This window comes from Trachurus trachurus (genome assembly GCF_905171665.1).
Source record: "Trachurus trachurus genome assembly, chromosome: 1".
In the NCBI taxonomy this organism is placed as follows: Eukaryota; Metazoa; Chordata; class Actinopteri; order Carangiformes; family Carangidae; genus Trachurus; species Trachurus trachurus.
The window spans coordinates 8,541,532-8,557,914 of record NC_139891.1 but is presented as its reverse complement, the minus strand read 5'-3'; the positions used below and the strand labels follow the sequence as shown (position 1 = coordinate 8,557,914).

At 42.1% G+C, this 16,383-nt stretch overlaps 1 protein-coding gene across 2 annotated transcripts; it reads left to right on the top strand.

Moving 5' to 3' along the window:
- Positions 1-930: 930 nt before the first annotated feature.
- Positions 931-13,566, top strand: cpz (carboxypeptidase Z). 2 transcript variants are annotated; one of them, XM_083969452.1, is made up of 13 exons: positions 931-1,240; positions 1,663-1,698; positions 3,272-3,323; positions 4,186-4,508; positions 4,596-4,811; positions 8,423-8,619; positions 10,738-10,899; positions 10,979-11,137; positions 11,232-11,367; positions 11,497-11,636; positions 12,116-12,215; positions 12,426-12,571; positions 12,684-13,566. In XM_083969452.1, exons 1-13 carry the CDS (start codon positions 1,147-1,149, stop codon positions 12,885-12,887), a joined length of 1,965 nt encoding a protein of 654 aa, XP_083825578.1. In that variant the 5' UTR covers positions 931-1,146; the 3' UTR covers positions 12,888-13,566. The 2 variants fall into 2 exon arrangements, with proteins under 2 accessions (XP_083825578.1, XP_083825577.1); XM_083969451.1 differs by having other exon boundaries at positions 8,423-8,658.
- The last annotated feature ends 2,817 nt before the right edge of the window (positions 13,567-16,383 follow it).

Sequence of the window (16,383 nt, the reverse complement as noted above, 5' to 3'; positions counted from 1 at the left end):
CCATGTGACTGTTTAAACCACAGTGCAGTCCACTGGGAGAACTATACACTCACTGGCCTCCGATGTGTGCCAAAGGCCCTTTCAGACTGTGCAGCCTGCTGTTTCCACACGGCCCGTCAGTTTGCCTGCTGAGGCTTTGCCAAGGATACGCCACATGAAAACCACAACAGTATTATTATCATAAATATAAATGTATGTTTCAAGGAATCTTGCATTTGTCAGGGAGTGGTCTTCATGTTTCAGTGCAACACTGGACCCATGTGAAAGTTTATGTTGATGAGTGCCATTTTTAACACATAAAGTGGTGAAGATGTTCTATCATTGCAAAAAAACAAAACATTAAAGAATAAACTCCACTGCCACAGACACTCTGAGTCCTGTTTCTTGTGTTATAGCAGTGGTTCCCAGATGTTTTGCTTGTGACACCTGATCACATCATGTTGCTATGAGAATCAATTCAAGGGGATCTCAGTAGAATGAAATGAAAAAATTGGAATTCGGTTTTTTATTTTATTTTATTTACTATTTCTCAAAGTTTCAGTTGACCCCTCAGATTTATCTTGGGCCCCTCTTTGAGGTCCTGACCCCCCCTGTGTTGGGGAATCACTGCTGTAGACATAATCCATGTAAAAGCCTAATAATGCGTTTTTATTATATACACAAGAGCGAGGAGCAGACACAGGTGCAGAAATGTATTTTTGCATTTCCATCGGAGAGCAGAATCTGCAGCCTTATTATGTCAAACAGCACAGGCTTGAACTTCTCTCACTCCCACCCCCACAAGCCACGTTTCTTCCTCGTGCTCCCACACACACACACACACACACACACACACACACACACACACACACACACACACACACACACACACACACACACACACACACACACACACAGCCCTGCGCGGTGAAATATGATCGGCGCCCGCTCGTAACGCACAGCAGTGAGCCATAATCCTGGCGCGCCGCACTTTTTTTCGGGTCAGGGATGCTCCGCGCAGACAAAGGAAGGAGGTCTCTGTGATGCGGGTGGTAATTATCATCCAGCCCCAGCTAGTGATCGAAAAAAAAAGTTGCAGCTTCAAACACACTCTGCCACATCACACACGGCCGTTGACAAGCCAGCTCACTGCACTACTACAACAACATGCATTTAGGACTTTCGGTGGCGTTGCTTTTCCTGACGAAAAGTTGCTGGAGCGCCCCGCAGCAGTTCTGTGCGCCGGGGGACGAGTTTCTAGGTAAGACCACCTCAACTTTACCTACAAGAGACAAGCCAGGGCATGGTGGCTGACATTATGCAGGACTTAAAGCAGCTGTGTCTGAAAGATTAAAGCGGTGATTATAAGATTAAAAGAACGATACTTCCGCTTAGTATCGACTATAAACAGTCGATAGATGCACGGCGCTGTAATCCTAACATGGATACGGCTCACCGTCCAGCAGGCTCGCCTACAGTACTTCATGCCCCAGACTCACCGTCACCTGCTGTTTATCTGCTGAACCACATCAGAGTTTGTCCTGACAGAGATTTCAGACAGCAGACTCCTGTGGCTCTGGGTCGTGTTGCTTTTGGAGGTGTCGCCTCCTAGCGTTTGACTGATGTTCTCATCATGCAACCTGAAGTTTACTTTGCTTGGCTTCTTGTTTTTTTCTCCCACAGGAAGATGCAGCAACAGCGTAGGACAGGAAGAAAAACGTAGGTGGATTCATTCGACCTTCATACAGTTGTGATCGCCTGTAATAAATCATGTGTATGATGGCACAAGTGGAATCTTTACATTTAGGCCTACAAATACAAAAAGTGATCATATCTGCCTTAAAATGTAACGTCCACTTAAAGTGTAGACTCCCTATAGCTACATTTTCAGTTGACCTTCAGGCTGAAATACCAAGTGCTGCTGCAAGATGAAACAGGTCTCCTCTCCAGATAGCCAGTGGAGAAATGCAGTGGCTGCTTTTGAGCTCAGTCTGGAGCGCGCCTGAGTCTATAGAGCAGAAATTCAGTTCAGAAATTTAATTCTGGATTTTTTGGGTCTTTGTACTATCAGCAGCTGAAAACAGAGACATAGTGGCAGGCAAAGGTGTGGGCACCTCTTGTCAAAATGTCTGTTAATGTGAACAGCTCAGCAAGTGGAATATGAAATGATCTCCAAAAGGCAGAAAGTCAAACATGAAACGCTCTTTTGCAATATTTTAAGCAATATCAGTGTTTTTTTGTTGTTGTTTTTTTTTTTACAACTTTAGAGTGAAAAAAGGATACAAAGCAGCAGCCTGCAAAAGAATGGGAAACCTATTAGACTTGAGCTCTCAGATAACTTTGTCAGACAAGATATTTACTATTTACACTGTGATAGTTTCCAAAGAGGGGCTCCTAGGTACTAACTATGCAACCCTAACCCTAACCCTTTGCTGTGGGATCTTTTGATTTTCTGTTATTTTGAAAATATAAAAGATGGGGAAAAAAAGTAAAATGTAAAGGGAATGTGTCATCTGTAACTTCATGCCTTATGGAGATCATTTCACTTGCTGAACTGTTCACATTAACAGAAATTTTGGCCAAAATTTTGCATGCCACTGTACCGATCGATGTTTGTCTATTTGTAGTATTTATGGCTATGTCTCAGTAACACCTTGACAGACGGTCTTCAAATTTGGCATAAAACATTCACAAGGAATCAAGGATGAACTGATTTGATTTTGAGGGTCACAGGTCAAAGGTTAAGGAAACAGTGACTTCACAAACACATGAGATTGGCCCTGTGAATGCAATGTCTCCAAAAACCCAAGGGAATCCCTTCAAATTTTGCACTTTGGTTGCCAAAGGTAAAAAGTCACAGTAACCTCAGAAAATGCTTTTTAGCCATTACTTAAGTCCTCACATAGCAATAATAGCTACATTTCATAAATGGTCCATGGTTCAGTGGTTTTCATAAAACTGAAGAAACAGTGACGTAACCTGAAACTAGCCTGAGTGGTGGAGACAGACAACCACAATAGTTCTATTTTGAAGCACAAGATGTTACATCAGTCATGTGTAGTAGTTTTGTACTACTACACAATTATGTTTTTACAACTACTCTCAAAAATGTGACGAATACATATTTTGAAAAGCACAAGACCTATAAGCATTTAGCAATTTTTGAAAACTGTCTTTCAGTGATTCAGCAGCTCTTACAGTCACTAAAGAAAAGCTATGATTCATTTAGTAAACCAAACACACTTTTTTCAAAAGTTACCTGCTTATGTGCTTTCTCTTTCCCCACATGCAGCGACCTGTACAGAGATGAACCTTGGCTACTGTAATGATATGGAATACACCAGGTAGGTCATAGAGAGTGTTTGGGCAAGTAGATAATAATAATACATTTTATTTACAGGTGCTAAGACGCTTACATTAAAATAGCGACATAATTCAAAATACAGAAACAATGCAGAATAACAACACAATTAAAATACAAAAACAATGTGGAAGGTCAAAAAGAGATATGAAATGAGATGGGGTAGAGAGTCAGAGATGTACAGTATAATTTACAGATTAAAAGCCAGTTTAAAAAGGTGGGTTTTTAGGAGTGATTAGAAGATGTGGGAGTCTGTACAGTCTGTGATGGGTTGGGGGAGTGAATTCCAGAGGGTGGGGGCGGCGACGGAGAAGGCTCTGTCCCCCCAAGTTCGGTGCTTGGTACGAGGGGGTAGGGCGAGGAGATTTCCTTCTGAGGATCGAAGGAGCTATAAACATTAAACACACATATATTTGTATAACTTTATTTAAGGCATTTTCAGTTATGGAAACATACAAACGTACAAACATTTGTAAACATAATCCCATAGTACCCCCCCCCCCCCCCCCCCCCCCTCCATCTCATCTGACGAGTTACGAGGCTACAAAATGCTATTGCTCTCTTTTGTGTGTTTGTGGTATGTAGTTCTGTGGTTGTGACTCCAAATAGCAGATTGGGTTTGAGGGATGTGTTGCATAAAACTGATAGACAGTCAGATATTAAGGTAGCCACATCTGGGATGGGTAGGGTGAATAGATGTGTATTTAAAGCTGGTCTGTCATTAGAGTAAATCTATTCTGTTGAATTGTAAGCACGCATACATTAAAAGTCATTGCTGGGATGTTTCATATCTCATTTTGATCTAACTGTGAATATCTTGTTGAAAACCTGCTGTTGAACTCTAGAACTATATTCCCAAACATCCTCGGCCACCGGAGTCGTACGGAGGCTGAATCTGGGGCAGAGTACCTCCTTCTGAGTGTCATCCACGGCCTGCTCAACGGGGAGTGCTCCCCTGAGATACGTCTGGTAGGCTGCTCAGTGATGGCCTCCCCCTGCCAGAATGACAAGATGATCAAACCATGCCGCAGTACATGTGAGGCATTGAGGAAGGACTGCATCCATGCCTTTGAGGCCATCGATATGGCCTGGCCCTACTTTCTTGACTGTGACCGCTTCTTTGCCAGCGACCAAGAGGGCTGCTTTGACCCACTGGCAGGGCTGAAAGGTAAAGACAGTGTGTTTTTGTTTTGTTTTGTTTTTTTTACCAATTCAACTTTCTCTCCTTCCCTAAATCCTGCTATCCCTTCTTCAGCCAGACAACAGATAGCAATGTCGAACCTCTCTCCCGAAGAGCCCAGCACCATCATCCAGTTCACTTACACCACCAATGCCCAGATGTACAGCTTACTGAAGAGGACAGCAGCCAAGTGTTCCCATATTTCTCATGTGTACAGCATCGGACGCAGCGTCGAGGGCAGGGACCTGCTGGCTATTGAGTTCTCCAACAACCCTGGACAACATGAGCTACGTGAGTAAGAAACTGTGGAGCCTTATTGCATTGTTTTTGTAACTCCTAGTTCACTTCCTCCCGTTGTGTAATTTATGTTCTACGCAAAACATGTTGTCTTATTTTCAACTGCTTCTTTTAAAATGAGATGTGAACACAAAAGCAGTTTTATCGCACTGCAGTGGCAGAGTATTTTGACTCAGTCTCACACACAATCACATACAAAACAACCCATGTCTTTTTATTCAGTCAACTGATGATGATTTATACATTTAAAGGGATAGTTAAACATTTTGGCAAATTGGCCCATTGCCATAATCCCTATAGATTTAGGAGTAGGTTTGTTACCTTTAATTGTTGGTGCAAGCTCTTTTTAGAACGGTGGAGCAGAGTTGCGAGCTGCTCAGAGCTATGCTACAGAGGCTAATGGGATTTCTTAAGCCGTTTTTCCACTAAAATTAGCGGGTCGACGCAGGTTTTTTAAACGCGGGTCGACCCGCTAACAATCGGCATTTGGCCCCTTTCCCATTGACCAAAATGAACCGAGTCTGCCCCCACACACACAGTCATGCCACAGCCGCCCGCCGCGGAGTGTCCGTCCGCCGAAGCAGACGAGGTGTCTGGCTGACCTGGAGCACCAGGACCGTGGAGGACAGCGAGTCTGCCGCGGCCATATGACGGACGTCCGCAGCACAACACGTCGGTTAAACAGACTGTCGCTTCTTTTCTTTTTTTCTATCGTTTTTGGTCGGTGTTCTCTGATCTTTTGATCCCAGTCTCGGATGAGAGCAGAGCGGAGCAGAGCTTTGTTTTGGTACGTGATAAGAGACGCGACCGGCACGATGACGTGGCGTCACGTAACGTTCAGCGTCATCACGTAAATTAGCGGGTTGACGTGGGTCTGGCGTTCCCACTGCAAGCTGATCGGAGCTGAGCCGATTAAAGGCGATTTTAACCCACGTCGCTTGCCGAGTCGTTTGACGCGTCGACGCTCGATGCGCCTTTCCCACTGCCACCAAAAGCCGATTGTTAGCGGGTTTAAACGGGTTTTTTGACCAGTGGGAAAGGGGTATTAGTTTCCCTCATCAAACACATCAAATACACAATCCCTCTTAAAACTATAAGGATTATGGCAATGGGCCAATTTGCCAAAAATGTTGAACTATCCCTTTATTAACATATTAGAATATCGACACTTCCAACACTTAAAGCAGATATCAGCTTCACGGCCGTTTCGGCTAATGCTGCGTTCAAGGCAGGCTTTTGAAACCGTAAGTTACAGCTTCAAGTCACAACTACGACTTGGTAGCGTTCCAGGTAACCCGTAGCTCGTGTTTTTACCATCCTGTTGTCTGTGAAAGTTCCCTATAACGGCCACTCGTAACTTCCGACCCGTGAACTCGTACCAGATCGAACTGGTATGACTTCACAGGAAGGAAAAACACAAAGTACGAGTTTCTTTGAACGCACCATGAGTTAGCAGCCCCCGCCCTTGTCAGGCATCAATTGGTCCTCGTGCTACGTCACCACATTCACGCGCATCCCTTGGCTGCACACACAGCCCTTCATGCCGTTCTCTCTCCTCATTGGATAACACTTGTATCCCACAAGGAAAATTTTCTCCTCGGGTTACAGCAGAGCAGAGTGACGGAGAGACTCGTGTTTAGGCTGAAATACTTCATGTAAGTGATTGCTGACGGAAAATAGGACTATTTAGGACTTATATTAACAAAAACATTCCACTGATATCTGCTTTAAATGCATTTATGTAATTTTGTTATGATACTAGCCGATAGCATTTGTTATCTACATTATACAATTAGAGATTCAACAATAATTTTAATACTGTAGTTTGAACAACTGTATGAGAAAAGCTACAACTGCGGTCTCAAAATGACCATGCAATCTCATGACTACAGGTTAGTACAGGGGGTGCAGATTATGTTTTACACTGATTAGAATAGCAGTAAGTACAGATCTCAGGGGGAGCTTTGCTGGGAGCTGTGGACCCTCTGCTGCGCAGCTCCTCCTGTCTGATGTCTCTAGAAGATTTACAACTTTTTGAAGACAACTTGAGTGGCTTGTTTTCTTTGTTATGTAAGTGAGTGGGCGGAGCTACACAACTGAACAAAACACAAGTAAGGGGGGGTGGGTGGGGGGCAGCAACACATAACACAGAACACAGAGTGCGTACACCACCAGCGTCACCGCAACACAGCCACATCCATCTCTCTCGCTGTAGCTCACTCTCCTAATCCGTCTAGCTCTGATGGTTTGTGTTTTCTTTCTGCATTGAGCCAATTTGTAAGTGACCATTAGGAAAAATCCCAGTTTTCCCAATGGCCACACAGTTACTGATTGCATTTATTGTCTTATTTACTATTTATTCTGCACAGAGCGACATTAGCTGTGTTTCTGTTTTACCTTTGGTGCTCAGTTGCAGTCAGTTTGTCAAATGAAAATAGCCTTGTGCTGAAAATAACACCAACAGCAGCAGTGACGGTGCTGGACGATGCTGCTGGAATGTAAAAATGACTGTTAAACAATGCCGTTAAATCTAATGCATCGTAACAAGTCACTTTCTATCATGTTAAAGTCCATGTCATGTGCTGTCTGGTCTGTCGACTCACTCAGTGGAAACTGAATCTACCATATAGTAACCGAACCTAACCAATTGTTACGCTTTTAGTTTTCCAGAATCTGTCGTCCTTAGCACAGAAACAACTTAAGCCAAATTAAATATTAATGTAAACAGTCAGACAAACCTTTTCTCAACAGTGGTTTATTGGAACAGTACTAACAAGGCTTAGAAAAGCTCCTAGAACCTCAGAGACTCCTCACACCCTTTCTGTAAGTTTTTACCAGATGTTCCCCTAACAGAAACGCTATCGCAGCATCAGGTGCAAGACCACATGGCTGCAGAACAGCTTTCTGCCACAAGCTGTGAGACTTTTAAACAAAAACTGAACTTGTACTGATCTCTGAGAAACGTTTTCTCCTTTTGGTAAAAACAAAATGACAATAAAGTTTGATTTGATTTAGAGAATACAAGTTGTTTGAAATGTTTGTAGTTCTAATGACAATTTGACAAAGATTACACTTTATATTAACCTTGGATGAGACTGCTATTATGAATGGGGTCACTCATAATGGCTAGCCCTAAAGTATTTGAGGTCTTAAGTGCCATTCAGCTCATTCTTTTATTCTCTCTATTCAAGGCCTGTATCCAGACAGAGACAGACATTTCCTCTGTGTTGGCTGTCACAATATTATTTTCATTACTGATATGCAATGCATTTTGGGATAGGTTGGGCCATGGAGGATCCACCTGTTGGAGCCTTCAAGAAAAGGAAGCAGCATTTCTTGGTCACATTTGAGCAAATTGTTTGGGCATCCACTGTAATGCAGCTGTTCTTCAGGTGTAGCCTCTGAATTAGGACACAGATGATCTCCCCAACAGCATCCAAAGAGATAAGCAGATAAAATCATTAGCAGTTGATGCAAAACAAAGGTGAAAGGAGAGACAACTCCAAATTAATAGTGTTTACAGCTTGTTCCATTGCTTATTGTCCAAGAAGCCAAAACCATAGACTTCAGCTTTAATCTTGTTTGCTTCTGTCTGTGAACTGCAGTGGAGCCAGAGATCAAGTTGGTGGGCAACATGCATGGCAACGAGGTGCTGGGTCGCCAGCTGCTCATCTACCTGGCACAGTATCTGTGTTCAGAGTACACTCTGGGGAACCAACGGATTCAGGCCATCATCAACACAACCCGCATCCATATTCTGGCATCCATGAACCCCGATGGCTATGAACTGGCCGCCTCAGAGGTAGAGGATAGCAATGACCCGGAGCTCAGCAACCAGGAAGTAAATATTGTTAACCAAAAAAGACAAACTGCCATTATCCGCTGTCAGTTCACTGTCTGTTCTGTCTGTTTCTGTTTCTGTTTCTGCTCTGAGTTTAACATTGGAGGTGGAGGGCGGAGGTATTCTTAGTACAGATGTGTTTTTTGTTGGCTGTGGGTTGTGAAAGCGGACTCCTTTGAGCAATCTTATGAAAATGTGGACAGTTGTGAGTTTTGGGAAAGTATGGACTGCTCATTCTAGCTCAGCTTTAAAGGGATAGTTCCACATTTTGGCAAATTGGCCCATTGCCATAATCGCTATAGTCTTAGGAGTAGGTTCATTACCTTTAGTTGTCGGTGCAAGCTATTTTAAGAACAGCAGAGCAGAGCCGCAAGCTGCTCAGAGTTACACTATACGGAGGCTGTGAGATAATAACAGAATGTTACAAGACAGAGTAGTTTTCGAGGCAAATGCAGAGACTGAATTTACCTCGAAAACAACTCCGTCTTGTAACGTTCCGTTATTATTTCATAGCGTGGTGAATGTGCAGGTCACAACTTGTCCACCAGAGCGTTTTGGAGTTGTTGGATTGTGTATTTCATGAGTTTGATGAGGGAAACCAAGAAATTCCATGAGCCTCCGCCGTTCTAAAAATAGCTTGCACCGACAATTAAAGGTAACGAGCCTACTCCTAACACTATAGGGATTATAGAAATGGGCCAATTTGCCAAAATGTTGAACTATCCCTTTAAGGCTGTTTTCATGTCCTTAGTGACTGCTCAAGATGGTTACCTCTGTTGCTAAATTAGATGTTAGAAAGTTGGAGTACTGACACCCCCCACCTCCTCTCTCTCTGCCTGTCTATCTGCATAGCCTTTCTCATTTAGAAGTTGTCCTCCCACTCCCAGACAAAGGCAGCAACCTGTCAGCTTATTTAAACATAAATGACAAGAACATAACCGAGGCAAACATTTCTGATTTGAATTTGTTAAAATCCTGAAAATATGTTTTTATGGCAATTACATGTAAAAGCTGGGAGTGGGAGTGCTGCATGCACCCTCTGGTAACTGAATAGAAAAGGCAACACTAACCATCACGTCTGTGTTTATCCTGCTGTACATTACAACGTGCAACTGTCCGTAGTTTTCTGGTCTCAGTTGTGGTGGATAACAAGACAAGCCTGAGAAAACAAGTCTTCCACAGAGTCCTCTCTTCAGTCTTTAATGCCCATTTTAACAGCACAGTTGCATGAGGTCTACTCTAACAAGCCCTGCATGCATAGTGTATATACTGTAGACTGATCATGTGTCTGCTCAAATGTGTGCAGTAGCCGTTTGACAATGGACTGTTAAAATTATGGGGCCATGCAGGTCACGTTGTGAGGTCTGCCATGATCATCATTGTTGCACATGTATGCAATACAGATTCCAAAAAGTAATCTGCCGCTGAATCTTATAATGGGGACACGCAGCTACACTAAAGACAGGAAATTTCATATGCATGGGTTTTAGTCTGAGTTCACCTGCATGAGTGATTCTCAATCCATACACGATTGAAACCGTAATAAAAGTGTGCAGCATATTGTGCTTTTTATTAATATGATTGAACGTTTTAATGTATGCCAAGATCCTTGAAATTAATTCATATGCTGCTGGGTATTGCATGTAATATAGTTATTTTCAGTTGTATGCATTCTTTAAAAGAACAAATCAAAGCCTCTAACTTATATTTTTATCATACACGGCAACACATGCCGTGTAATTAACCATTTGGATGAATAAATCATATTTGAAATGCATTTGCAGTTAACTTCTAATATTAAGAACAGTGATCTCCTTTTATCACTGTATGTTCTACTTATTCTATTCTCATGACGGATATATGGTCTTGTCTACATGTTAACAATAGAATTAGTCTAACATGCTCCTCCTACTCCTGACTAATATTCATATAATTTACTAAATGTTGTCTTCATGTAGTCAGTAGTCACTGCTCTTACTAATGTCTACACATCATCATCATATTCATTCTCATCAGTCTCAATGTAAGTCTTTCTGACACTTTTTAATGCTCCCAGCTGCTTGAACCTAAATGTTTCAGGGTCACTTGTTGAATGGTTGGACCAATGGTCGGACGAACGCTCAGAACCTCGACCTGAACCGTAACTTTCCGGATCTCACATCCGTCTTTTACCGGAATCGCCGCAGCAGGTTCTACCGCATTGATCACATTCCAATCCCTGATGCCTACTGGTTTGGGAAGGTAAGACTGCATGAGCTCTTATTCATCAGAATTCACAGAGAAAGAAAGGCATGAGATATTTTGTACCTTTGGACTATAGGTGGCGCCAGAGACCTATGCAGTGATGAAGTGGATCAGGTCACTGCCCTTTGTTCAGTCTGCCAGCCTCCATGGAGGGGAGCTGGTGGTCTCCTATCCCTTTGACTTCTCCAGACACCCACATGAGGAGAGGATGTTCTCGCCCACTCCAGATGAGCAGGTAGGGGTCGAGGATTGATTGGCACTGAGACATATTACTGAAGGAGTTTGTTTGTAATATTCACTGTCTGTTTAATGATGCTCCCCATGTTCAGGTCTTCAAGCAACTAGCTCGTACCTATGCAGACGCCCATGCCACCATGTCAAACAATGACACAGAGAGGTGTGGGGCCTCCTTTTACCGAACCAGGGGCATCATCAATGGGGCGCTGTGGTACAGTTTTGCTGGAGGTAAGATACAACGCTTTTCAAACTACCAGACTAACAGAGAATTAAATTATTAAATTATTTTGTTTATTAAATTATTTTTTCTATTCATCACATTGCTTGTGCGGGACTCATTTTCTACATGTCATGCAGGCATGTCAGACTTCAACTACTTGCACAGTAATTGTTTGGAGATCACCGTGGAGCTCGGCTGTGATAAATTCCCCTCAGAGGCTGAGCTTTACCCTGAGTGGAAGAGGAATAAGGAAGCTCTGCTCAGTTTTGTTGAGTCTGTAAGTATCTGTTGGTAAGGACATACTGAGGAAAATGATAACACTATATTATCTATTTCAACTGTGAGTAGAGGCCTGAATAATTGACAATGAAATTGTGAGGTTTCCAAAACAAAAAAAGTCTGAAATAATAATATAATAATAATGATGTTTATTTATATAGCACCTTACAACATCCGGAATGATGAACAAAGTGCTTTATATTAACAGATACAAAGGGAAAGAGAACACAGAAATGATAAAATACATGACAAATGACAAATGTCATTGGATATTAAAAGCCTTTCTAAATAAGTGAGTTTTAAGATTCAACTTTAAGAGTGCCAGGTCATTAATAAAAGGTAGTTCAGGGGGTAAGGAGTTCTACAATAAAGAAATAATAATAATAATAAAGTGATAAAAAAGTAGCCACTCTCAGTCAATGCCAAAATTCAACAACTAACATACAGATGTTCACTGTGCTGCCTGTCCTTTAACAGGTCCATCGAGGGATAAAGGGAGTAGTTACAGATCTTGATGGCAATGGGATTAAAGGTGCTACTATCGCTGTCAGGGGGATAAGGAAAGATGTCACCACAGGTAAATGTTATGATAAAAGGTATAGTTTTATATGGTGTAGTTTCACCAGGGACTTTTAAACAAGCATATAGCTCTAAATCATGAGTTTACCTTGGAAAATTGACATTTTTGTTGTGTTGTGTTTCTCCCATGTGCTCCTCTATATTGCTATCCCTCCCCCTTGTGTGTGATTTCTTTGCCATCCTCTTCTGTTTCGACCCGTCCTTTCAGCCGAGGACGGAGACTACTGGCGACTGCTGAACCCTGGAACTCACATCCTGACAGCCACAGCTAAAGGTTATTCCAGGGTCAGCAAGAGGGTTCATCTGCCTCACAACATGAACAAGGCTGGACGTGTGGACTTTGTCTTGGAGAAGGTTTGGGTCTTCGACATCATATTCATGTTCACTGAATGTTATTCTGATGTAACCTACATTCACAGTCAGTAATCTCATCGCTCCATCTCGACCTCCCCCATTGTGCATTCAGGTTCCCGTGGAGCCTGATATCGACGACCACCTCTTCCCCACAGTAGACTCATGGGATCGATTTGACCCCTACAACCAGTTTGAGCGCTACAGCGAGCCAGACGTGACTGAAGGAGGCGTAGAGAGGCAGGAGAAGCCTTGGTGGTGGAACTATTTCTCCCAGTCCGGCATCTCACCTCCAAACTGGCTGCTGCGAAATGTGTAGATATGTTTTGGGACAGTAAAAAAATCCAGGTGTGCCACTGCAGATGGAGACTGGTGATGAATGGTGCCACATTCAGTCCCACTGGTACTCTCCGAGCCATCTAGCCTATGTAGCGGGAGACGTGACACTGAAATCAGCATTAGGCTACCTTAACAGATTTCTCTGCTTCCAGGAAGGATGTGAATAGGCTTTTTTCCACCAGGAAACAAATTTAATAATGGTGTCTATGCGGAGTTCTGGCTGAAATAGCTTTGCAGCTGCAATTGAATTACTTACTACTAAAAATTGAATCACTGGGAAGTAAATGAGTTGTGCTGAATGGTCCATTTAATAAAGAACCTCGCATAAAAAATGATATGCACATTGAATATATTGTAATAAGAGATTACAATTTCACATGGGACGGCAGCTGTAGCCTATAAAATGAATTGAGTAAAGTGTTTCATTCATATCTGACTATTTACTACTTACATTCCACAGTAATTTTCCCTCTATGTTTTAGTCACATGCTATGCATCATACGAGGCCAAAGTGATTCAGTGAAAATGGTCTGGACCACCAACATCTGATATTGAATAGCACTATGCTTAGGTGAGCAATAATATTGTGCTAATTGTGAGCAGTATAAATTCTTGCTTTGTCTGTTTTCCAAAAGCATCAAAAATAAATATTAAATATTTCTGGCATACTTTATTCCATTCTTCAAATGTGAGAATTATTGAGCATTATGTGTTCAACTTAAAAAATATAGACCCTGCTTCTACTGCACATTAGAACTGCTGTTGTAGCTTTTGACCAACAGAGGGCGCTAGAGACAATGCAATGACCGATTTAATACCAACTTCATTAAAGTCGACGTTGAATAGTCCAATTAGTAGGCTATGAGTTGGTAAAGGGAATTTGTTCTCTTCATTTATTAATTAATTTATTCTACTCTAAACACACAAATGGTTGGTTTTGATTTCAAATGTTGATTTCATCCCAGGCATATTTTAAATCTCAAATTAAAGTTAAAAGCAGTTCTCACTAGATTCAAGCTGTTGCTGCTGATGGTATTCACGTTGTTGTTTTTATTTTTATTTTATTTATTTATTAAACTTATCTTGCGGAGGAATACTTTTCGTTATCAGGCCTGAACACAGGTACTAGGCGGTACTAGGCTGCATATATGGGTCTAGTGTCTGCGCGCGCGAATTACCTACGTTATCCGGCCGTAGCAGGTGTCACTCGTTTGTTTTTAGCAAGTGGGCTAATTTTGCTAACACACTTGGTAGAAAAAGTCATAGTGAAATGATGTTAGCAGCGGGCTTGTACACACTGCAGCCGACCTTTCAATGCGAGAAGACTGGCCAGGCCGACACAACCTATAGGCTATCTATCTTATTCGTTTTTTGTGGGAGAAGAACCAGAGGAGCCATGATGCTAGGTTTGCATTGGACATGAAGACCTCCTAGCAAGTCTTGCCCTCTCCATTCAGTTCAAGGTAGGCTGTTCTCTTCGTCCTCAAGACACTTGGACAGTTAGAGGACCAGTGTGGTTCATGTTATTGTAACCGCCTGTCTGAAGTATCGGTGGTTAGTTTCCCTGTTTTGACTGGGAAAGTAGTTCTAGGTCTGTGTTGGTGAGGCCCACCAGTCAGCCATGACGGTCAGTCTGCTGTCACAGCTGAATGTCGCTGTCCTCATTAATGTAATCAGCTACACCTGTGTTTGCTGCTGATAAAGGCCTATTGAGGAAAGGTCACTTTAATAGCAGGGGGTCTTGTTGTGGGCCTGTTGTAAAATGACTCAAATTCAATTAGCGTGCACTTTTTTTTATAAGTCTGAATTTTGTTTGTGGGTAAAGGTTGTGATAAAGTTTTTGATAGATAGTTTTGCTGACTCTAGCAGAAGCTGCTTTGGTTGAGTCCAGCTTGGATTTTTCCATTTAGTCGGTGAAAAGGTGTATTCCCTATAAATGAGTGGGTGAGTTTTACCTGAGGTCAGGGTGATGAGACAAAACTTTTTACACCGTTTTAGTACGTTACTTTTGTACACATCTTTTTTTGGCAACTTTGACTTTAAGTCCAACCACTGTTAATGCTAACTAAAAAGTTGTCCTGTGTTGCCATATGTTAGATAAAGTTAGAAAGATTTTTATAGGTTAGAAACGCAACATGACCATTGGAACAGTACTGGAACTGAAACTGTGCAAATCTTCACCATAATGGAACAAAGCATAGAAGAGCAGAAACTTATAGCCTACTGTTTCTCAGTTGTAATTACTTTTCATTATAATCTTTTCCTGGGACAGTATGTGAGATCGAGTTTGCAATTTGTTACGTCTCATTTTTCAGTGTCTTGTTTATCCTATGAACACCATGGATATAATTTTATTCACCTGTTGGAATGGCAACAGGAGTCTCAGAGTCTGATCTCTCAAAACTTGAGCAAATACAATACAACTTTGTTAGCATGACAGGATAACTTGGAACTATATATAGGCTATATATATTATAATTTTTGTGAGTTAATGAAATTATTTTATTCTATGGTTGCAGTATTCAAGAAAATAAGTAGGCTATTATGCCTACTGACTGCCCGAACCAGCTAATTAGTGTTAACTACCTGAATGAATATAGCACTGAAATAGTTCTACTGTGAATCATGGAATGAATTGTAGGACAAAAACAAAATAAATGCCCATGCTTGCGTAACCATGATTGCCGGCAGTGTAATAGGCATAATTTAATCCGCGGTTTACGACATAGTCTGCTGCGTCTGTTTATTTAGATCCACTAAGCGTAATCCAACTGTGCCACCTGCATCCTACAGTTTAAACCCAATTGTCACAACTGGAGCAGAAATGCGTAGCATCTATCAATATCTGCTGTGGACTGGATCGCGTGCAACCCCTCCTAACCTCACAGTCCATTAAGCCATCCATTCCTAAAGCACAGTGACCTGTGCTTGAACTAATGTATGTGAGTGTATTAAGCAGCCAGGGCACAATTCACAACTATAATCTATCCTGTAATTAGCAGTGCTAGATGAAAGCCTGCATGGTACATAGACAGTCTGCATTATGACTTGATGCAGTTAACAAGGAAGCTTAAAGGGATAGTTCAACATTTTGGCAAATTTGCCCACTGCCATAATCCCTATAGTTTTAGGAGGTTCGTTACCTTTAATTGTCGGTGCAAGCTGTTTTTAGAACGGTGGAGCAGAGCCGCAAGTTGCTCAGAGCTACGCTACGGTGGCTCATGGAATTTCTTGGTTTCCCTCATCAAATACACAATCCAACAACTCCAAAACGCTCTGGTGGACAAGTTGTGACCTGCACATTCACCACGCTATGAGATAATAAAATTCATGCAAAACTGCAGATGCATGTTCCCCGCGGGGGCGGTTTTTCGGCAAGCAGTCTCTGCATTTGTCTTGAAAACAACTCTTACGTTCCGTTATTATCTCATAGTGTGGTGAATGTGCAGGTCACAACTTGTCCACAAGAGCGTTTT

Bases quoted from the DNA above. Each gene is read 5' to 3' on its own strand.
- cpz (XM_083969451.1), top strand. From the start codon at position 1,147: ATGCATTTAGGACTTTCGGTGGCGTTGCTTTTCCTGACGAAAAGTTGC. The intron at 1,241-1,662 runs GTAAGACCACCT...TTTCTCCCACAG, and splicing joins GCCGGGGGACGAGTTTCTAG to GAAGATGCAGCAACAGCGTA. The intron at 8,659-10,737 runs GTAAATATTGTT...TAAATGTTTCAG, and splicing joins CGGAGCTCAGCAACCAGGAA to GGTCACTTGTTGAATGGTTG.